The sequence below is a fragment of the Megalopta genalis genome, chromosome 1 (assembly GCF_051020955.1).
Source record: "Megalopta genalis isolate 19385.01 chromosome 1, iyMegGena1_principal, whole genome shotgun sequence".
Taxonomy (NCBI): Eukaryota; Metazoa; Arthropoda; class Insecta; order Hymenoptera; family Halictidae; genus Megalopta; species Megalopta genalis.
In genome coordinates this window covers 14643221-14668300 of record NC_135013.1, presented here as the reverse complement: position 1 = coordinate 14668300, position 25080 = coordinate 14643221, and the positions used below count along the sequence as shown (strand labels likewise).

Sequence of the window (25080 nt, the reverse complement as noted above, 5' to 3'; positions counted from 1 at the left end):
TTATAGTTTTTATAGTTGCTGACAATCGGTAACTATAAAAACGTGCCGCAAGGCTCGAATAATCCGTTTCACCTCTTCCCAAATTGTCCATTTTTGTTTCCAAACTGAGCGTCAATTAGGGAGAACTTACTGTATACAGGGTGTCCCAAAATTATGGTATTTCCGAGAAATGAGGGGTTCCTGAGGTGATTTGAAGCAACTTTTTCCTTAGCGAAAATGCAATCCGCAGCTTCGTTTACGAGTTATTAACAAAAAGCAATGACCAATGAGGAGCGAGCTCGCCTGGAGCTAGGCGGCCGTGCCGATCAGCGGAACTGGGGTTCGTGCGCTCGTTGGCTGGGCCGCCTCGCGCCAGCCGAGCTCGCCTCTCATTGGTCAGTGTTTTTCGTTAATAATTTATTAACGACGCCTCGGAGAAAATTTTTGTAAAGGAAAAAGTTACTTCGAATAACCTCGGGAATCTCTAATTTGCCGGAAGTACCATAATTTTGGGACACCCTGTATGCACAGGGACAATTAGAGAGAATTTACCGTACATATTTTCGCGAATCTTTACGAGCTACGTATTTCACGGCCGAGAATTGTTATCACGAATCTGCTAGTCACTTCCCGGTTGTCTAACTTTAACTGTTACTGTTACTGGTGAACCGAGTCTGTTACAAGAACGTCAGATTTCTGTATGGTTGGTGATAAAGCCATTTACCTCGTAACACGATCTAACGATTATCGTCAATCCCATACGATTTACGAGAAACAAAAATCCTGCCGCAAGAATTTCCCGTCAACGACGCGCTAATCGTTAGTCCCCAGATCCGGTGCATTTTTAAGACTGCTCAGTCAAATCATTGTCGAAACCAGAAGAGAAAAAAAAAATGAACAAAAAGAAAGGCAGAGGACAGATATCTTGTAAGCCATCGTTGGAAAGTTATCACGAATCCTCGGGATCGTTGTCCGTTACCGACAATAGTGGGCAACCTATCTGGATCGCGATCGACGTCCGAACCGCGGGGGGGCTTTGAAGAAATGCCCCGAGACTCTCGAGTCACGTGGGCCAGACTCGGGCTCAAAGTCGAACAGAGTCGAGTGCAGTCGAGTCGAGTCTAGTTGCGGGAATGCAGACGATTGGCCACGAACGGCCGCGAATTGCCGGCTGCTGCGATATCTAGCCAGCCAAAGGTGGAACAACCGGTCCCGGCTAAGTCGAATTACAAAGGTATCTAAGGTGCAAAAGCGTCTCCGTTCGAGTCGGTACGCGTCAAATAGGGGATAACAAGCAAGCAAACTACGATCGGGGAGCGCGTGTCAACCTCTTCGAATCCTGTGTCGCACCGAAACACGATGCTCTCTTTCTTTCCGCGGCTGATCGCTTCTAATTGTTCCGATCTATCGAAGCAAGATTGCTTTGCTTCGTCGAACATCGAGAGTTCACGATTCAACGCACGCTCCAGTCCTTAACTGCTGACAACTTCTTTTTTATAACTGGGCAAAATGACTTGTTCGTTTTTTTAAATGTTAACGGGGCTAATTACAGTGAATTCTCCCTGATTGACGTTCGGATTGTACAGAAAAATGGACAATTTGGGAAGAGGAGATACGATTTTTATAGTTGTTGAAAATCGGTAACTAAAAATATATACAGGGTGTCCTAAAATTATTGTATTTTCGGGGACTGAGGGGTTCATGAGATCATTTGAAACAACTTTTTCCTTAGCGAAAATGCGATCCGCTGCTTCGTTTACGAGTTATTAACGAAAAACAGTGACCAATGAGAGGCGGGATCAGCTGGCGCGTGGCGGCCGAGCCAATGAACGGAACTAGGCTCTGTGCGCCTCGCGCCGGCCGAGCTCACTTCTCATTGGTCATTGTTTTTCGCTAATAACTCGTTAACGATGCCTCGGAGAACATTTTTGTAAAGGAGAAAGTTACTTCAAATGATCGCAGGAACCTCATATTTTCCGGAAATACCATAGTTTTGGGACGTCCTGTATAATGTAAATATATAAAGTATCTCCTCTTCCCAAATTGTCCATTTTCTTGCACAATCCGGGCGTCAATCACATCGAATTTACAGTATTACTGTACAATGACTAAAACGCTTCTTCTTTAACTTTGCTATCGCTTGGAATGACAAAAAACGAGAGTTCTCTTACCTTCTTTGTCATCACGAGTGATAGAAAAATTAAATCCTATCGTCTAAAAAAAATTCAAGTCATTTGGTCCGGTCTGGAAAAATAGTTGTTGTGTTACAAAAGGCGTTCGAATACTTTTTGCCAGAGGTGTAGCATAAGCGATCTCTGAGATTCTCTCTCGTCAAGTTTACCAACGTCTAGTTTCTAGCACTACTCTACGTTCAAAGGTACTTTCGATATTCGTTACGACATTACACAATAAACAATTACGAATGAAAAACATTAGATTGTTCTTAGGCGAAATGGAATCCCGTCGAGATCCGGCAATTGTGTAAAATTGTAAAGAACGACGTACGAAGACTATACCGCGCAGGACACCGAGAGGTTGAATCGCGCCTACGCTCGATCACTACCGATCAGAATGACATACGGGTTATGGATTACCGAGATCAATTACGGGAATGAATCGTGAAACGTGAGACGATGATGGCTTAAGCTACGATCTGCGATCGTCCCGATCCCGCGATCCTCCGCGAACTTCTTCTCTGTTGATATTTTGCAATCAACAGAATCAGAGGAGTCCCGCGGCTCGGGTCAAACGAAATTCCACGAAGGAAGAAGGGAGAAGCGAACTAAATCGACAGGGAACACAACCAACGAAATAAGCTGGCCGATCGACGATCGATGGTCGCTGCACTATTATACTGTACACGATGTGTCTACGTGCGTGTATCGTGATCTAAACCGTGCACAATCGCAATACAAGATCGGCGATCGGGTAGAACGTTGATTCTCGCGCATCGGTGTTCATTAATTAACCCAGGTACACCTATCGTAATTGTGGATGGATGATCGTTCCGAAAATTTTCGATTCTAATTTACTCTTTTTGGATTATTTTCAATTATTTAACTTTAATTTATTCAATTATTTATTTAGCACTGTATTATTTAACACTAGAGCTTTATTTTCATTTTATTTAATTTATTCATTTATTTATTTAACACTAGAGCTTGCCGAACCCTAAAGACAGGGTGTATCAAAATTATGGTACTTCCGGGAAATTAGGGGTTTCTGAGGTCATTTGAAGTAACTTTTTCCTCAGCGGAAATGCAATCCGCCGCGCTGTTTGCGAGTTATTAACGAAAAACACTGACCAATGAGAGGCGAGATCGGCTGGCGCGAGACGGGCCGAGCCAATGAGCGGGACTGAGCTTCGTCCGCTCGTTGGCTCAGCCGTCCTGCGGCAGCCGAGCTCGCCTCTCATTGGTCAGTGCTTTTCGTTAATAACTCGTGAACGATGCCTCGGAGAAAATTTTTGTAAAGGAAAATGTTGCTTCGAACAACCTCAGGAATCCCTCACTTCCCGGAAATGCAACAATTTTCAACAGAATTTTTGACGGAACAATGTCAAGACTGGATTTATTTAAATATAATATATACTTCAATAAGGAAGTGTACGTAAATATTTCTCCCAGAAATATTTTCATAAAATCAGGAACTGTGAAAGAAAAAATCGGAAACCTGTCATTTTGACTTGTTTGGTAGTTCTAGTGTTAGTTTTTCGAAGTCAGCAAAATCGTGCGGATTTTTTGCAAATTTTTCGACGATATATGAGCCGTTTATTTTGAAAGTGGCATAAGTCTGCGTTTTTTAACACGTTTAAAAATATGGATGCTAACTTTCGAGAAGATTTACTTGTATTTGTTATCTCAGGATACTGATATTTTTCTCGGTATAAATAATTTCGTATAAACATTAAAAAATCACCACTTTTCATTACGGTAAAGTGACTTATGCCACTTTCAAAATAAACGGCTCATATATACAACGGTTTATGAAAATTGAAATTTGTGTAGAGAATTTTACAGTATTTATATCAAGAAACTGTGTTGTATCGATAACTCCGAAATAAATTGCACAAGTGACGACGGAGTCTCGAAGACAAGCAGTGAAAACGAAAAGGCGTAACTAGGTTAATTCGACACTAATTTTGTTCCCGTATCAGCAGAAATGCGTCTACACGATAGGCTGCTGTGCACAATTTTTGCTAGAAATCCGACTGATTGGACTGCGATATCTGTTCGTACGAGACGCAATTTTGAAATCTCGAAACGCGAAACAGCATTCTGTGCTGTGCGTGTAAATTACGAACCGTCGACGTCGCAATTACAAGAGTAATACTCGACGGTTTAACTGCGATTCACGGTGCGCTTTCCCAGCTAATTTCTCCTCTTTCTTTGGCACGTGAAGACAACTAAATCTCTGGCACAGTCACGAACGCGACATTCCGAGTGAAGTCGTTCCAACCACAAAATAATCGTGCACAGTAATCGGAACAATGGTCTTCGACTTGGTTTCCTTGCAAAAGTACATTGTTCCGTCTGGCGAACATAATTGCTTCATGGTCCGTCTTTATTCTCTCGATTCTTCAACCGCGTTCGACGAAAATATCACGATCACCGCGAAAAGTCGGATTTCATCTAGCACACGGGACCCGTTCGCAAACACCCCGAACGTCGATGGGTTCTTATCGGAAGTCGGAGTTCCACGGCAATCGTCCGATTTCGGAAGCTTTCGCGTGGACCGATCGAGCCGGAACAAACTGGAACGTGAAACAAAATGGAACGAGAACAGAGGTGTGAGAAAACTAAGAACAAAAAAAGAAAGAAAGAGAAAACAATACAAAAAGGCGGACAAACGAAAAAACGGACATCTACGTGGACGATGAGTTGGCACAGTCAAAAATGCACACTGGTCGGTGAACGTGGACGGAACGCATCTCCAAACGGGCAACGAAACGACACACGTTCGCTACGGGGCCGAGTAAAAGACTCGTGTTAACAAGGAAAACAGAAAACGCACTATACAGCGGTGATAACGTGACTCTAAATGGGTGACGATGATGATCGCCGATGAAGATGATGGATGCCTCTCTCTCTCTCTCTTTCGAGTCTCGGCTTCGATTCTAATGGACGCTCTAACTTCTCTAGGCGTGGTTACGAGGCAACGATAAAAGAGTGAAAAATGATGATGTGTGAGAAGAGATACACAGTGGTGCACGGTGAAATTTACACGAAATCGGTACGGTTAAATTTACACGAGCCAGCCCCACTCTTCTCCGGTCACAGTGCTTCGAGCACGACGAGGTCTCGTCTCACAAGGAGAAAGCACGGACGTGGAAATCGCCTTTAGGATGACATTTAGTATAATTTTTAGTACATATACAGTGTAACAAAAGTCGCATACTGTTCGTCAATATGAGCTTTTGTTCTTGAGACATTTCACTTTAACGTTTCGCTAGTAATTTGTAGTACATATATACAGGGTGTCCCAAAAATGTCTCGCAATCCGAAAGTGTCGGGTTCCTCGGGTCATTTGAAGCAACTTTTTCTTTTACAAAAATTTTCTCTGAGACACCGTTAACGAGTTATTAACGAAAAACAGTGACCAATGAGAGGCGAGCTCGGCTGGCACGAGGCGACCGAGCCAACGGCGCCAGCGGTCGAGGCGGTCGAATCCCAGCTCAGCTGGCGCGAGGCGACCGAGCCAATGAGCGGAACTGGGCTTCGTGCGCTGGTTAACTGGGCCGCCTCGCGTCAGCCGTACTCGATTCTTATTGGTCACTGTTTTTCGTTAATAACTCGTTAACGGTGCCTCGGAGAAAATTTTTGTGAAGGAAAAAGTTGCTTCAAACGATCCGAGGAATCCGCCATTTCCGGTTTGCGAGACATTTTCGGGACACCCTGTAGTGTAATTAAAGGCCGCATACCATTCGTCAAAATGAGTTTTTGTTCTTGCGATATTTAATTTTAAGGTTTCGTTATAAATATAGGCACTTCGTTAATCGTGTGCATCCACACTTCCGACGATGCTCCAAAAAACAATGTGAAATCGGTTTTCAAAAATATAAACAGAGTTTGTTTCCCGAATAGACTAAAAATGTGTAAACATGACGAAAATTCAGCATTTTTTACGCGTGCACGATGTTCCAAGAATTTACGTTTTTCCATGCTTCTATGATACGCATCATCCCCTCTAGTTGTATGGGAATTACGTATGCGCGCCGAAATGTAAACAGAGGTGTCGATACAAAGTGAACAAAGCGTCTACGGTCAACATCGTCTACGTGTGCTTATAATGAAACTTTAAAGTGAAACATCTCAAGAACAAAAGCTTATTTTGACGAACCTTAACGAGACTTTTATTGCAGTATACATATATACATATATACGCTACAAATGATCAACTCAGTCTTATCCTAAAAGCGATTATCGCGCCCGTGGTCTCTCCTTGTCAGTAGGCAAGGACAGAGAATGACTGCAATAAAAAAGAAGGGAGACAGGCGTACATCAATAGGATGCCGCGTCTACGCAAACTAAACATGCAAGAAACATAATTTTATTTTCAGAAATTTTTATTCTACTTTCATGAGTGTAACACCAATGGATAGCTAAAATTCGTCCGATTAAAGTGATCTAAGTACGGTGTAAATCGGAGTACGGATATGTCAGTGGATCTGTATGGAAAATACAAATTTTCCATCTCGATTGCAACAAAGAGGGGGTAAATAAAAGTTATATTTTCATTCTTAACATTTTCAATCAGTTGAACATAAACAAACGTAATTGTTAAATTTATTCTCTGCATTTACTGTTTTACATTCCATCTACTAATATTTCTCATAAATGCATAATATCCGCAGTCTACTTACTATTATAGATTGTTTATCAATTAATCCGATAGTGATTCAAAAGTATTCGATCTACATAGTGTTTGGACTCATTTCAATGGGAACAATCTCGGGTATCCATCGACGCTACAAGTACAAAGATACAGTGACAATGACTGAAAAAGAGGTATTCTTTATCGCGTTTATTTTCTTGTGACACTGCGGTGTTCCTTTGAACATAACAATCTTGACCCCCTATAACGCCTTGCGTATACATTACGCGTCATACGAGCCCAACAGTGAAAAGAAAAAGCTATAACTAAATAAGTAGACTTTTGTTTAATAACACACGAGATAATATGCATTTCTGTAGAACGTAAATTTCTTTTCATCTTATGTACAGAATAACTCAACTAACCACAAGTTTGAGCTTGACATTAAACATTACATCACCCATGACATGTAACTAACTTTAGGCTTCGAAGGACTTATATCCGTTAACAAACAAACAAACAAATAAATAACTAAATAAACTTTTTAGTCCGGGTCGTAAAGTGACCTATTGTCATCTATCCCGCTTCCTCTCGTCACGTCTATCCTCTAACTTCGCCGAGCCGTGGCCGAGTCGGTTCTCGGAAGGGAAAAAGGTGTCCCGTACGTTTAAATTTACATGCTGGCTGCCGAGCCGATGTAAATTTAACCGTGCACTACTGCATTAAATGGAAAAGAGAAGATAGAAAATGGAAAAGAAACAGAGGAGAAAAAGTAGAAGAAACTACACGCTGATTCGTGCAATGCGTTGCCAGTGCGCTACCTGAATGATAGCGCTTCTCGTTGTGCATGGCACGGCGTTGCGTGCGGCGTGCACGTGGCTGTGGTCGGCCACCGACACTGACGCCGACACCGACACCGACGCCAACGCCGACGCCAACACCACCGACACCCCCGCTTCCATACCCGGTTCCATACCCGGTTCTCTCGACCCTTTCGATACCGAGGACGCCGACACCTCCTCCATCGTTTCCAGCCCCTGTGCGCCACACACGTGTGCATATGCAAAAGCTACCCTCCTCTCCAGACTCTCTTCTTTCTCTCCCTCAAACTCTTACGCACGCACAGTCTCGCTCCGACTCCGTCTTTCTCCCCCGTTTGCTCTGAAACCCTCTCTCTCCCCCTCCCCCCAACTATTCTCGTTCCGATTCTCGAGCGAGGGGGAAACGCGTCGCTTTCCACTCGCCGCGCTTACGCCAGCCACCGGTTATATTTAGAGCTTTAATAATTAAAATTGCCGAGCACCGAGCACAGAGCACTACGCGGCGCCACGCCGGCAAATTATTCGCTTCTTCGTTCCCGTTCCGCCGGGCTTATACGCTGCTGCGGCCTACTACGACTTTCGACAGCTTCGAAATCCGAACTCTCTCTCTCTCTCTCTCTCTCTCTCTCTCTCTCTCTTTCTCTCTCTCTCTCTCTCTCTCTCTCTCTCTCTCTCTCTCTGTTCGGATAATTGATCCGTGTTTACGTTGCTTCTGGGAAAACTGTGTCCCGAGCAGAGTAGAATGTTTCATGGTTAACCCTTTTAGTGTCGGTGGCCGATATATCGGCCCTCGCTGCACTGGCGAAAAGTGCCAGAGCCGATATATCGGCCCGCACCTTGTAGCGTTACAGTCTAATTAATATAATAATAGTAATAATAATAGTCTAATTTCATTGCGAGAGAGAAAAGATTAGCGTCACCGTTTTATTCTCTATTTTCTCCTTGATACGCTGCTTTTTCAATTATGTGAATATTGCTTTTCGTTTGGTTTTTACGAGCCTTTTTCGAAATCCTATTAAAATCGTGAAATTCGCCCGGTTATCCTTCGCATAAGCGCCACTTTTTCGCCCGGCACTAAAAGGGTTAAATTCGGCGGCTGCAAAGAGATACGCCCCGCGTGTCGCGATTACAGCAAACGTAAGTTCATGCGTTAATTGAACTGTAGCATGTAATATAAATTCGATAGGCGCAGAGAAAAGAAATACGCCATTTATATTATATTGATATATACACGGCGTTCTTCTCCTTGCAAGCACAGAATTTATCAACCCTTACGGATTTATGGATTCTCCGTTCGTGTTTGCAAATTAGATCAGAGTCGTTAGCAAACGATGAATATTTCTGGCTGTTTGTAATCGGTTTTTCATTTCTCCGTCAAATAGCAGCACAAAATTTGAATAAATTAAATGGATGTAATAACTTGGTGTAACACAGGGGTGTCAAACTCGCGGCCCGAGATGAACATTTTTGATGTCAAGTATCAGGACGTAAACAATAATTTAACTTTATATATGTTTACTACAGTGTACTAGTCAGAATAAAAATATTTGTTTCTATAAACATTGATTTTTTTTTACGGCCCACCTAAAGTTAAGCATTGTTCATTTGGCCCAAGTTAGCTTTTGAGTTTGACACCCCTGGTGTAACATATTGCGTGGTATTGTGATTCTAAGTGGTAAAAGGTATTTTCTGCGAATGATAGTTTGTTTCTCAGATGAGCAAATGATTTTGCTGTATTGCGTTTTTATATCTAGTCTATCAACGACGATAAACAGTCTCAGTTCTGCAATTTCGATTGTACAGTTGTAAACAGTTTTCACGTGTTAATCAGTCGGTATCGATAAATCTTAGTACACCAATCGCAAAGTTGGATAACTGCGATCACTTTTGCCAAAGAAAGCGTTTTAGAAAAGTTCGATAGAAAGTGGTACGGTCGTCCACACTGCTATAATATTTTCTTTCCTTTTTTTTTTTACAAAGGACGCGCACTTAAAGGTTACCTTTATCACTTTCCTTCTAAAATAGACCGTTATATTTTTATACGCATCCACTTTACTTGACTCTCTACGCGCACCGAAGGAATGTTAAATCACTGGTATTTTCGCAGAAACGCCTCCGAAGGAACGATCGACGATAAACTCGCCGCCATTAGAAACGTGAAGAGAAATGACATTGGAAAACGATATTTTAACACTTTATCGACCGCTAGCCTATTTATCGGCTTTTCGATTGCCAATGTTTATCGATCGCTAGCCTATTAATCGGCTTTTCGATTGCCAATGCTTATCGACCGATAGCCTATTAATCGACTTTTAGCTATCGACGGTTTTCGCTTCTTTACTGTTTTGTTAGTAGCTGACCTCCTGTATGCTGACCTCCCCATATCCTTATGAATTATAATTATAATAATTATATTATTATTTATCATTATTTTTAAAGGAATAAGCACAACACAATGAATAGCGAAAATTTAGCCGGTACTGGGAGCAAATGCGCGCGCGACTAAGCCAGTCCTTACTGAGTGGCAGCCTCAACCACGACCGGACGATAAAGTGTTAAAAGACGCTTCTCTCGGCGCATTCTGCACAGAGTTGGTCGCTCATTCGAATTGTTTCGAATAAATATTTATCTAAGATAATTATCCGTACGAATTCTTCTTACGTCGAACATTTTATTCGAATAACACGATTATACATTGTCGTAAATTGTTCTATCTATTTATTCAAATAATTCTTTATAAAAATAATTACTTATAATAATTAATAATTCTTTATTCGAATAGAGATTGTAAAATTATTCGAACAATACCGCGATTAATTGTTGATTATATACGTTTTCACGCAAATTAATGAGAATAGATTTATTCGAATACATTCAGAATCAGCTCAATTTTAACTACTTATGGTATCGTGAAATCATCGATGCCTTTTTCCGAACCCATAATATCCGAAAGTGATAAACTTTCCAATGCAACATTTGAAAGAAGGTTAAAATTAAAAAGGAATATGAAAGAAATATATCGGTGAACTATGAAAAAAAAGACTCTTTATATTCTATTATTTTTATTCAAATCGACTATTACCTGTATCAATTCCTGTAGGAATACATTTTTATTTGAATGAATTCCTATAGGAATACATTTTTATTTGGATGAATTCCTATAAGAATACATTTTTATTTGAACGAATTCCTGTAGGAATACATTTTTATTTGAGTGAATTCCTATAAGAATACATTTTTATTTGAACGAATTCCTGTAGAACTACATTTTTATTTGAACGAATTCCTATAAGAATACATTTTTATTTGAACGAATTCCTGTAGAACTACATTTTTATTTGAACGAATTCCTGTAGAACTACATTTTTATTGGAACGAATTCCTATAAGAATACATTTTTATTTGAATGAATTCCTATAAGAATATATTTTTATTTGAACGAATTCCTGTAGGAATACATTTTTATTTGAACGAATTCCTATTAGAACTACATTATTATTTGAACGAATTCCTATAGAATTATATTATTATTTGAACGAATTCCTATAGAACTATATTTTTATTTGAATGAATTCCTATTCGAATAACTTTTTATTTGATCGCGTGCTCATTCGACAGCGTCGAATAAAATTTGACTCGTTAATCCTTTATCTCTTATCCTCTGAATAAGATTTTGCCCAACTCTGATCCTGCACTGTCGTCGGTCTCCGGTAGAGAATATATAGTATAGCGCGCGGAATGCTCGTACCCGTGCCCGTAACACGGTTGCGGTCACGGTCCGCTCGAATCCGATTCGACGCTATTAGAATAGGCTAATGTTCACGCGTAGGTCACGCTCCACGGAATTTAATAACGTTCGAGCCGGCTGCGGTCGGGCCGCGACAATATCGTGACCACCAATGTAAATCGGACTCTGCCTTATTCGACGCGGCTATTACTTTCCTACCGTAAGCTATCCATACACACCGCTTGCTTGTGTGTGTGTATCGTCCGAAAGTTATTTTTCATTTTCTTCGGTTTACTCGACTGGATCGATCTTGATTTCGATTCTGGTTACAGCTAATTTCACAGCTGTTCCACAGCGCTCGCTCGTAGCGACCAAGTGTCCACGTTAAGTTTTGAGCGGCACTGTACGCGCGCACACTTCATCGATCGTGAAAGCGCGATAATAAGTTATCGTGCATTCCACGACCCGTTCGTTCGCTTCTCCCCGTTTTTCTTCTTGTTTTGTTGCGGTGCGCGCGGAAGAAACGATTCCGACGTATTTCCTTTTTACGTAACCGGCTGGCACCGAGGATCGAGGCAAGAGTAACGTGATTCGGCCGTGCGGTGATTCGTAAGACGCGCGGGAATCCTCCGGACTTCGGAAACACGCCGTGCCATTCTATTACCAATTCCACCGTATCTGTCATCAAATCTTGTTCTATGTAACGTTTATTTTGTCCCGGATTACGTGTGTTACGCGCGCGCGTCTATACGATTTAAAAGGATCTAGTTAATTATCATAACAATAATTTGCAAATAATAAGAAAATAATAAATAATAAACAATAATAATAATATTAAATTTATTAATATTATTAATATTAATTATATTATTATTATATTATTACTATATATTTTATTAATATATTATATTATATATATAATATAATATATTATAATTATATTATTAATTATATTATATTAATATTTATTAATATTATTAAATTAAATAATAATAATATAATAAATAACAAACAATAGTAAATAAATAATAATAATGACTTTAGATCTTCCTAAAGTCATAATTATTTATTATTTATTATATTATTATTATTTACTAATTATTGTTATGATAGTTTCTTCTATCATAACAATAATTAGTAAATAATAATAATATAATAAATAATAAACAATAGTAAATAAATAATAATAATGACTTTAGAAAGGAACTATCATAACAATAATTAGTAAATAATAATAATACAATAAATAATAAACAATAGTAAATAATAATAATAATAATAATAATAATAATGACTTTAGAAAGGAACTATTTCTCTGAAAATCGAAGTTCATTGAAAAGATTGGATGTTGCGGTGACGGAGGACAACGACGTCCCTGCAGCGTAATCGTTGGATGAAACGCGGCGCGTCGCGTTGTCAGGTGGAAAAGCTACCTTTTGGTACGTCGTCGTCTCTGAACGGTCGTGAATCATACGAATAATCGTTATGTCTACGAAGAAGCCGTCTGGTGCGTAGAACGGTCGTCTGTCAGAATAGTCCTTCTCCTAGTAAATACACGTGTTCCTCTATTATGGACTCTGAAGAGAAAATATACGGTAAATTCTCCCAAATTTTTCTTCAGCTTTTGTAAACATAAGTGGAGAACTTTCGGAAGAGGAGATACGATTATTATTATTATTATTATTTATTATTATTGTCAACAATTATAAAAACGAGGTGCGAGGCTCGAATAGTCGTATCTCCTCTTTCCAAATTATGCATCTTCGTTTACAAGCTGACGGAAAAAGTAGGAAAAATTTACTGAACCTATTTCAGAAATCATAACAGAAACGCATAAACACGACATCGCGGGTATTCTAATTCTAAAAATCGATTCGGCGCAGTTTTAAAAAAGAAATGTATCACAATTATATCGTCAACAAAATTTATCCTATTTATATTACTAATAAAATATATGATAATTGAACTATCAAAAAAATATGTCATAATCACGTTGCTAACACTATGACTGCCGCGTCACCCATACGTGGCTAACGGAATTATTTGAAAATTAATTTTTACGCCGACATCCATTGCAATCACTTAATTTCTTTTAAGATTCGCAAGTGGTAAGAATGATGACAAAATAATTGATATCATATATATCTTCGTTTTGCGATTGTAATTTAATTCGATAAAATATTTTACCTTTACGAAATTTTTCAGGTCGCCGTCACGCGGCCGTCGGTGCTAATTTTACTTGGTTACGTGTTTAGTAAATTTTATGCAGCAGCACCTCGCGCCGAGTTAATGGATTAAAGACGAAGGGAAGGGGGGGGGGGAGACTCTTGGATTCTAGCATGTCGACGTCAGTTTGAACAGTCTTTTCACGATTTGAAATATCGTACGAATAAAATGATCGAATTATTCTTGAGCAATTTGAAACCGCACGGCCGTTTCTTTACAACGGTGTCGATGTAATCAAGAGGAAGATTAGAAAGATTTCGATATAGTGAAACGGAAGACGGCGCAAATAGCTTTGCGTGGACGGTGGACCGCGAACCGCAACTGTTAGGCTCTCGGACATGTACGGACGTCGAGGGTCATCGAATAGTAATTCCGGGAGCTCGATAGGGAAGATTGTCGACGATACAAATACAACCTGGCGGTATATAACGCGACGGGAAAGCTGCGTCCAGCAGCTGTTCAATTTTCCTGGAAAAATCACTTGATACACTCCTATTTGAGGGGAAGCACGCGTGACGATTACATATTCCGCGGCCCCGACAACAACACGAATCCTGCTGCTTGCCATACAAATGCACGCTTAATGTTTTACACCGTTAGGAGGAACCAGCGGGGGCAAGCAGGAAGCACCTTTACTTTTCTTTTCTCCTCTACCACGCCGTGTCTACCGTATATATGTATACATACGTATATTTTTGTCATATGTATATGTCATATATTTATGTCATATTTTTGTCATTGTGTTAATTTTTTGAGTGGTTAAGTCCATTTTTTTTTTAAGTTGAGATATCTCATAATTTGTGATTAATTTTATTTATATTATATTTATATATATATTTATATATATATTTATATATATTATATTTTTTTTATTTATAACTAAAAAAAATGGACTTGCATCACTTTCAAAATAAACCAGATTATGCGAGTTCAGTGGTGGGGAAAATTATCCAGATGCGAGATTGCCGGGTAATGTCTAATTCGTTATCCGACACCACGTTCACTAACAACATAGTCTATTCATCACCGCGATTTTTTTTTAAGTTGAGATATCTCATAATTTGTGATTAATTTTATTTATATTATATTTATATATATTTTACTTTTTTTATTTATAACTAAAAAAAATGGACTTGCATCATTTTCGAAATAAACTAGATTATGCGAGTTCAGTGGTGGGGAAAATTATCCAGATGCGAGATTGTCGGGTAATGTCTAATTCGTTACCCGACACCACGTTCACTAACAACATAGTCTATTCATCACCGCGATTTTTTTAAAAAATTGAGATATCTCATAATTTGTGATTAATTTGGTGCAACCTTTTTATTTATAACTAAAAAAAATGGACTTGCATCATTTTCGAAATAAACCAGATTATGCGAGTTCAGTGGTGGGAAAAATTATCCAGATGTGCGAGATTGCCGGGTAATGTCTAATTCGTTACTCGACACCACGTTCACTAACAACATAGTCTATTCATCACCGCTATTTTTTTTTTTTAAATTGAGATATCTCATAATTTGTGATTAATTTGGTGCAACCTTTATATTTATAACTAACAAAAAAATAGACTTGCATCACTTTCGAAATAAACCAGATTATGCGAGTTCAGTGGTGGGGAAAATTATCCAGATGCGAGATTGACGGGTAATGTCTAATTCGTTACCCGACACCACGTTCACTAACAACATAGTCTATTCATCACCGCGATTCATACTTAGTGAACAAAGAGATCGCGTTCGAGATAGCGGGCACGTAGCGACGATATTGCGAGAAAGTGACGATCGTCCTCAGTTTTGGCGTAGATCTTCGAAAGAATCGATGATGAATCGATTCGCGATGTAACAAGAACCTCCCCCAAAAAGTGGACCTGTTTCGTTTAACCCCTTAAATGGAAATAACGAGTCTCGCCTGCAAACACTATCTGTGCTAAACTCGAATTTGACTTTGATTTTGTCTCGTATTCGAATGTTAAAAAGCACATAAATTTCTGCTAATCGATAAAAAAGAAATTATTATAATATTTTCACGTTGTCTTGCCTTTTTTTCTATCTAGAATTGAGCCATTGTAGTTATAGAAGATTATTAGAAAATAAACAATATGAAAAAGGAATTTGAATAGTTAGAAAATTTTGTTCACAATAATTTCGATCGTGTTAAGAACTTTTTTCTTGCTTTCATTTGTAACTTAAAAAGGGATATTTTTCAACTTTGATTTAGTATTATCAGTTCTTTATATTACGTAATCTGTTCTACTACAAATGTAACGGTGTTCACAATAATTATTAATACTGAATTGTTAATATTGAATAAATATTATTAATATTGAATAAAAACAGAAATCTTTTCGTTTTATTTTGCGGATAACTCCTCGCGTAGTGTTGCGATCAAATAAATCGTAAGGCAAATGGTTAATACGTCGAACGCTATAGGGGTCACCGGTGACCCGTATACACGACCGATGAAGCCAAGATTACTAAAAACACATAATGCAAGTAAACTTTAATGATTTTTTTTTTAAATTTATCAATATTTATCATCGTTACTGAAACGATGCGAAGGGCCCCGGCAAGATAAATCACGCATGATTGCACACTGCAACCGTATGCGCTCCTACGTCGAGTCAGACTCGATATTAACTTTTGCATTAATAGTTTATTCTCATGAATCGCATTATATTCGTTAAATCACGCATGATTGCACGCTTCATCCCTATGCGCTCCTACGTCGAGTCAGACTCGACATTGACTTTTGCATTAATAGTTTATTCTCATGAATCGCATTATATTCGTGAATAAATTACGTGTGGCAAATTACGCAATTGCGTGGCGCGTTGAACAGTTGTAATATTTCTGGTTCTAGTTAGATTGCAAAGTTACATAAGGGAGCACGCTTGGATCGCGTTACAGCAAATTCTGAAATAAAACGAAGAGAATTCTTTGGAGCGCAAAGGATTATCTCGCCTGTTGCAAACAATGTGTCACCGTAATATGCAACGGCTAATAAGAAATTCGTGTCGGCCAGACGGCCGAGCCATGTAAAACAAGCTTGGAATTTAACGCGTTAATTTCGTTTCGTTTCGACTCGTCTCATGTCGAGTCGCGTACACGACAATGCCAGATGTACGTCGGCATCGCGTCGCATATAACGAACGGATAACGCGGAAGTGGCTCTTCCGTATGCAGGTACAGTTAAAGAGTGTGTCGACTGCAACCGATCGCAGCGGTTCGAACGATCCTAGTCACGGTCGCAACCGTTCACGACACCGATCTTTACTAAATTCTGCGATTCACGTTCCTGGCTTGAAAATGTACACCTCGCACGCCGTAATACCTTAAACGCGGATTAACACGTTCCGTGCCGAGCTTTTTTTACTCGAATCTTCACACTTTGATATTTTACTAAAACTTGATGTATTACGTGCAATTATCAATTCTCGTACACATAACAACGTAACAAAAACTTATCAACGCCCATTCTTGCGGTGGAAATTGATTCCTCGGTTCTAAATTTCTTGTAAACAATTTGTTCAGTTCACTAAGTAAACATGCAAGCGTGTACCATCGATGGTACACGTGGCACGGAACGTGTTAAATGCTAAACGGTTGGATCTCGAATTGAAAATATGCCGTATCGTTTCAAAAACGATCTTTTATTTTTTACCAATTAGCGCGGGTTTCGCGCGAAATCGCGAGCTAATCGGTGGGAAAAGCAAAGTTACCCCGGCAGCGGGTAATTCCGGGACAGTTTTATTTCTTAGACCAAAAAAACACGTGATTCAAGTTTCTGCGGTACTGCCATTTGTTAATGATCTATCGAAAATTTATAATTTCCCGAAAAATTGCTGTCTTTCGTTTTAAGCAAATCATTGTGTAGAGGAATCTTTCAACTTTCAAATTCACATTTGCCTTTTGTTAGATGTAAATTCGAATCGGTGAATTATCTTTTGAATATCTAATTACGCGATGTGGGTATCACCGCCCTAATCGGAAACCGCGATAAGGAAACGAATGAAGCTTTGTTTTTATTCAAACGAGTTAAATGCTTCTGAGGAAAACATAGCGCAGTATCGGAAAAGGTGACTATATTTGGGATTCGTACAATAATTAATATTGAAATATAAATCACAAAATAGTAAAATGCTTAATTTATTCGGCAGCTTTCATATCTTCTTCGTAACGAAAAATAATTAGTCAGAGTTTACCCCTCCAAAGTTGGCCAAAATATTCTTAGATATACGGGGTGTCTCAAAATTATGGTATTTCCGGGAAATGAGAGGTTGCCGAGGTCATTTGAAATAACTTCTTCTTCAGCGAAAATGCAATCCGCGACGCCGTTTACGAGTTATTAACAAAAATCAGTGACCAATCAGAGGCGAGAGGCGGAACTGGTCTTCGTCCGCTTGTTGGCTCGGCCAAGTCTTGCGCCAGCCGAGCTCGCCTCTCATTGGTCACTGTATTTTGTCAATAACTCGTAAACGAAGGCACGAATTGCATTTTCGCTAAGGAAAAAGTTACTTCAAATTACCTCAGGAACCCCTCATTTCCCGGAAATACCATAATTTTGGGACACCGTGTCTATTGATGTTTAAGTCTACAGTAAATTCTCTCTAATTTTCCTTTGACTTGTAAACGAAAATGGACAATTTGAGAAAAGGAGATACGATTATTTGAGCCTTGTTTTTATAGTGGTTGACAATCGGCAATTTTTGTTTATAAGCTGAAGGAATATTAGGGAGGATTTACTGTATATCTATGATGGAATCCAGATCGCACAAAAATTAAAAAATAGACAGAACAGCGTGGTCAATATATTCGATCGCTCGGCGATCGAAAAAATTAACATATATCTAGCTTATTTGAGTTTTAAATCATTTCCTGTCGGCCGGAATTTCTCTACTCTTCTACGACCGACTACATTCGTGTTTCCCAATCAACTTGCGAAAGACCTACCCGTTCTGGAGCAAAGCAGCGAAATGTGTACGTTTTACCGATAGCGCATTGGAAATCGTCGGTGAAATTGCGTGTCACGAAAGTACAGTCATTACTGCAGAAAAGAGAAGACGCGCGAGTCCTGATGAGGCTTTCGAATGGCTAGTAATTCGGGAGTTTCACCGTCGCAATCTTATCGATTACCGTCTAATCCAGATTCGGTTCTCGAATAGGGTCCATTGAAGAAATTAGAAATCCCATTGCATCCCTCGATTTATCAATGAATTGTTAGACCGGTGTCACGTTTGGTCATTAACACGTTCCGTGCCAAGCTTTTTTTACTCGAATCTTCACACTTTGATATTTTACTAAAACTTGATGTATTACGTGCAATTATTAAATCTCGTACACATAACAACGTAACAAAAACTTATCAACGCCCATTCTTGCGGTGGAAATTGATTCTTCGGTTCTCAATTTCTTGTAAACAATTGATTCAGTTCACTAAGTAAACATGCAAGCGTGTACCATCGATGGTACACGTGGCACGGAACGTGTTAAACCATTGCACTACGGCTATTTCTTCAACGGCTACGTTGATTAACTTCGTTTGTCATTAATAAATTCCTACGCGAGACAGATAATTCATATTTATTGCGTGCCAACTGTTTCTTCTATGCTTAAGTATTAACAATATAACGTAGAATCTATTTCCGACTTAACCAGTTAGCTGTTGCAACTATTTTGAAAAATGTGTACTTAAAGTATGTTGCAAAAAGTAAGCGATGGAGACATAATTAATTATTTATTTATATTCCATTATTCTATTCTATTATTTATTTATATACATTATTAATTCATATTCCTTCATTTGTTCTTTTTGTTTCGTCTCGGCCTCGAAATATTCGGAAAATCTTAAAATTTACGAATTTACATCTTAACCCTCTGCACTCGAAGCCATTTCAACTGTACATCTAAATTAACTTCTCCGACTAATAATATTTCCATTTTATACGACAAAGTGCGTTTCATGGATATGAAATTGAGTCGTGTGACTCATACGACAGTTAGACTTTCAACAATCTTTCTATACAAAAGCTTCGATAATATAAATATTATCTTGGAACGTGATGTTACAATTTTAGTGGTGCCTCAGAGTTACCACTCCAGTGCAAAGGGTTAATTTTCACTAAAACTGCAATTTGAACAGTAAATTTTTACGCGGAAAAACAGCTAACTGAGTTTAACCCTTTGCGGACGAGTGTCGGCAAATAGCCGCCTAAGTCTTTTTACCGGTTTTTCTTTTTATTAATTGATTAATTATTAGCACTATGCCGTCCGAAGATCTTAGATATGATTCTTTTGTTTGACGCCGGCATAATAGCTTGGAAATTTTAGATTTTAAAAAGAATTTCGAAGATGGCGGTGTAATAGAAATTCCTAAAATTAAGATAAGTCATCCAAGAATTTTCGTACTTAATTCTTAGTTAAATAAGCACAATGCTACAGTTAGTTCGCTGCCTTTTAACACCCAAGAAATATAATTCAAATATTATTTCAGTTTTTCAAAATGGCACCAAAGTGGTACCACCGGCATACAACAGATAGTTTTTGCATGGAACCAGCGTGGTGTCACCGGACGGCACAGTGTTAATATAAATTTATTAACTTAACCATAGGTTCAGAACGAATTTCAGTTTGACGAGTCAGTCTTTCTGTGTCACTACCAGAGAAACCAGCAAAGCTTTCCACATATTTATATTCTTATAACAATATTATTATATCTTATAACATTTTTAATTTATATCCTATATTATATATTTTATAACCTGTCGTCCACAGCGACGCAATACCCGTCGAACTTCGCTTCGTCCGCAAAGGGTTAAAAACGCGAATAACATTCATACTCGGCAGAGAACATCTTCAAAATCTTCAAGGCGAGCCAGACACGATATTTTCGATTTCACGTAAATTAACGAGAATAGATTTATTCGATTACATTCAGAATCAGTTCAATTTCATCCACTTATGGTATCGTGAAATCATCGATGCCTTTCTCTGAACCCGTAATTCCCGAAAGTGACAAACTTTCCAATGCAACATTTGAAAAAAGGTTAAAATTAAAAAGGAATATGAAAGAAACATATCGGTAAACTATGGAAAAAAACGCTGTATATTCTATTATATTTATTCAAACCGTGAATAACATTATTTAAAGACGCGAATAACATTCATACTCGGCAGAGAATATTTTCAAAATCTTCAAGGCGAGCCAGACACGATATTTTCGTTTTCACGTAAATTAACAAGAATAGATTTATTCGAATACATTCAGAATCAGTTCAATTTTAACCACTTATGGTATCGTGAAATCATCGATGCCTTTCTCTGAACCCGTAATACCCGAAAGTGACAAACTTTCCAATGCAACATTTGAAGAAAGGTTAAAATTAAAAAGGAATATGAAAGAAACATATCGGTAAACTATGGAAAAAAACGCTGTATATTCTATTATTTATATTCAAACCGTGAATAACATTATTTAAAGACGCGAATAACATTCATACTCGGCAGAGAACATCTTCAAAATCTTCAAGACGAGCCAGAGACACGATATTATAGGCTAAGGGATTTAAAACCCTGTTACTGCCGAAAATCAAAATTGCGTTAGGAAACAACGATATGTCGTCGTTCGGCGCTGCAAGGATTAAAGGAAAAGGAAATATGTAATTCTGAAAGTGCAATTCTCCTGATAGAGATACCAGTAAGGTCCAGAAGGTAGTACCACCGAGGGGGCAGTACCGTAGTCGAGATTGAATCGATCGTTCCCGAATTGCGCAACGATGGTAAGACAGGGAAGCGTAGAGTAGGACGGGGTATGGTGGGTTGGAATAGAATAGAATAGGATAGGATAGAATATAATAGGATAGGAGAGGATAGAATAGGATAGGACAGGAAAGAATAGAATAGGATAAGGTAGGATAGGATAGGACAGGACAGGAAAGGATATGATAGGATAAGATAAGGATGTCGCTCGAGCTAATTGGTGGGAAAAGCAAAGTTACCCCGGCAGCGGATAATTCCGGGACAGTTTTATTTCTTAGACCAAAAAAACACGTGATTCAAGTTTCTGCGGTACTGCCATTTGTTAATGATCTATCGAAAATTTATAATTTCCGGAAAAATTGCTGTCTTTCGTTTCAAGCAAATCATTGTGTAGAGGAATCTTTCAACTTTCAAATTCACATTTGCCTTTCGTTATATGTAAATTCGAATCGGTGAATTACCTTTTGAATATCTAATTACGCGATGTGGGTATCACCGCCCTAATCGGAAACCGCGATAAGGAAACGAATGAAACTTTGTTTTTATTCAAGCGAGACAAATGCTTCTGAGGAAAACATACCGCAGTATCGGAAAAGATGGCTATATTTGGGATTCGTACAATAATTAATATTGAAACATAAATCACAAAATAGTAAAATGCTTAATTTATTCGACAGCTTTCATATCTTCTTCGTAACGAAAAATAATTAGTCAGAGTTTACCCCTCCAAAATTAGCCAAAATATTCTTAGATATACGAGGTGCCTCAAAATTATGGTATTTCCGGGAAATGAGAGGTTGCCGAGGTAATTTAAAATAATTTCTTCTTCAGCGAAAATGCAATCCGCGACGCCGTTTACGAGTTATTAACAAAAATCAGTGACCAATGAGAGGCGTGAGGCGGAACTGGTCTTCGTCCGGCTCGGCCGTCTTGCGCCAGCCGAGCTTATCGGAAAATATGGCTATATTTGGGATTCGTACAATAATTAATATTGAAACATAAATCACAAAATAGTAAAATGCTTAATTTATTCGGCAGCTTTCATATCTTCTTCGTAACGAAAAATAATTAGTCAGAGTTTACCCCTCCAAAATTAGCCAAAATATTCTTAGATATACGAGGTGTCTCAAAATTATGGTATTTCCGGGAAATGAGAGGTTTGCCGAGGTAAAAAATTTAAAATAATTTCTTCTTCAGCGAAAATGCAATCCGCGATGCCGTTTACGAGTTATTAACAAAAATCAGTGACCAATGAGAGGCGAGAGGCGGAACTGGTCTTCGTCCGGCTCGGCCGTCTTGCGCCAGCCGAGCTTATCGGAAAATATGGCTATATTTGGGATTCGTACAATAATTAATATTGAAACATAAATAAAAAAATAGTAAAATGTTTAATTTATTCGACAGCTTTCATATCTTCTTCGTAACGAAAAATAATTAGTCAGAGTTTACCCCTCCAAAATTAGCCAAAATATTCTTAGATATACGAGGTGCCTCAAAATTATGGTATTTCCGGGAAATGAGAGGTTGCCGAGGTCATTTGAAATAACTTCTTCTTCAGCAAAAATGCAATCCGCGACGCCGTTTACGAGTTATTAACAAAAATCAGTGACCAATGAGAGGCGAGAGGCGGAACTGGTCTTCGTCCGGCTCGGCCGTCTTGCGCCAGCCGAGCTTATCGGAAAAGATGGCTATATTTGGGATTCGTGCAATAATTAATAGAAATATAAATCACAAAACAGTAAAATGTTTAATTTATTCGACAGCTCTCATATCTTCTTCGTAACGAAAAATAATTAGTCAACGTTTACCCCTCCAAAGTTTGCCAAAATATTCTTAGATATACGAGGTGTCTCAAAATTATGGTATTTCCGGGAAATGAGAGGTTGCCGAATATAATAGGATAGGAGAGGATAGAATAGGATAGAACAGGATAGGATAGAATAGTATAAGGTAGGATAGGCGGGACAGGAAAGGATAGGATAAGATAAGGGTGTCGCTCGACACGGTAGTTGGATCGGCGGAAAAATCGTAGAAAGGATGGCTGGCGACAAGAAAACAGAGAGGGCACCGACGGCTGCGCGATAAACCTCGCTGGTTGTGCAATACGGAGGAAAACCGGTGGCTGGCGACGGATGGAAAACGACGCTGCGAAGCGAAGGATTACGCGGCCATGTCCGCTCGTTCCTTCGTTTATTCCCATTACGATTGCATCTGCCGGCATTGTACGCCGCGCGGAAAGCGAGCCCGCGTGTGTCTCTTGAGAATCGGAACGCGATTAATATTACTGGCAACGACGCCGAGAAAGACTGGTTGTTGCGTTTCAACGTGGCGCAATAGGCGTAATAGGCTCGAGCTCGCGTGCGCGAGGACGAGGACGAGGACGCGGACGGAAGAACCTTTTCGGAGCTGTACGGAAAACGAAAAATTCCTCGCGGTATTAGCGATTCGAAGCGAATCGCGTAATAAATCGTGCGTTACCGGCTACCGTGAAAGTACTTTCTCGAGCCGTTGATTAACCCCTTAACGCATAGTTTTTTTTTTTAGAAAAAAGACCGGTTAAAAAAAGCAATTTTCTTTTTATGTAAAAAAACACAATTTAGAACATTGTCTTGTCAAAAAAATTAAAATACAAAAATAATCAAAATTTTTATTTCAATTTTGGATTTTGATCCACATTGCGGAGAAGAGCCGAATATTGCAATGTTACACGTGCATCGACTTTTCTATCTTTCTTTTCGAATTGCTATTTCGGAAAAAGCATATTTTTATCGGTAAAAATATTTATTTATACTTTTACAACGTAAATAATAATAATACTAGTATTATACTTAGTATATTATTATTATTATTATTATTATTATTATTATTATTATTATAGTATAAAAAGGCTATATTTTATTCTTGAATAAATAAGTGTTATAGCTTACAATCCCATGTAAATGATAAATATCAATAAAACGATTTTTTTTTCTTTGCTTTCACATTGTTATTCTCAATTCTCGATTATATTCGAGCGTGAAAAATTATGGCAGCATAAAATACAACGCCGCTCGAATTGTCTCGAGTGTGCACAGTTTGTGGCCTGTTTAGCGCGCTCGAATTAACTCGAGCGCACAAGTTAAGGGGTTAATTTGAAGGACGAAACGCGTCTTCTGAAAACGAGATCCGGCAACGCTTTCCCGAATTTCAACGATCATTTGAGAAATTCGACGAAGCCAGAGCGATTCTCTAACGAGTCGAGTCGCCCCTTGTCTTTCACGATCCCGTCGCCCACTCCTCCTCGTCCCAATGCGCGCGTGCTCGCGCGTACTCGCACGTACTCGCGACGCTTTCCTTCGAATCAGACGACGATATAAATAAGATGATAGGAATTGGTTAGACTACGTTGCGAGCAGTATAGAATGCTTCGACTCACCCAGCTGCTTCGAGGCATATTGTTGAAGTAGACGTGTCCTTTTCTTTTCGTAGCCCTTTTGCGTTATGTCCCCTGAAATCAGAGAACAGAGTTAGTCGCTGTTCGGTCTCCACTTCGCTAATTGAGCGGTTTATATTGAAAGTGGCTTAAGTCGCTTTACCGTAATGAAAAGTGGTGATTTTTTAATGTTTATATACGAAATTATTTATACCGAGAAAAATATATCAGTTTCCTGAGATAACAAATACAAGTAAATCTTCTCGAAAGTTAGCATCCATATTTTTAAACGTGTTAAAACGCAAACTCTTAAATATATCGACTTAAAAACAAAGTGACTTA

The 25080-nt window shown here is 38.8% G+C and overlaps 1 protein-coding gene across 5 annotated transcripts in view; it reads right to left on the bottom strand.

The window, feature by feature from the left end:
* DIP2 (disco-interacting protein 2) overlaps positions 1-25080 on the bottom strand; it is an 81309-nt gene that overhangs the window by 40611 nt on the left and 15618 nt on the right. For 3 of the 5 annotated variants that reach the window (XM_076521839.1, XM_033475267.2, XM_033475257.2), the window contains 2 exons: positions 24742-24813; positions 7614-7829 (listed from right to left, as the gene is read on the bottom strand). In XM_076521839.1, coding sequence (XP_076377954.1) covers positions 7614-7829; positions 24742-24813 — 288 coding nt within the window. The remainder of the gene's footprint in view (positions 1-7613; positions 7830-24741; positions 24814-25080) is intronic. The other 2 variants (XM_033475277.2, XM_033475286.2) reach the window with 1 other exon arrangement.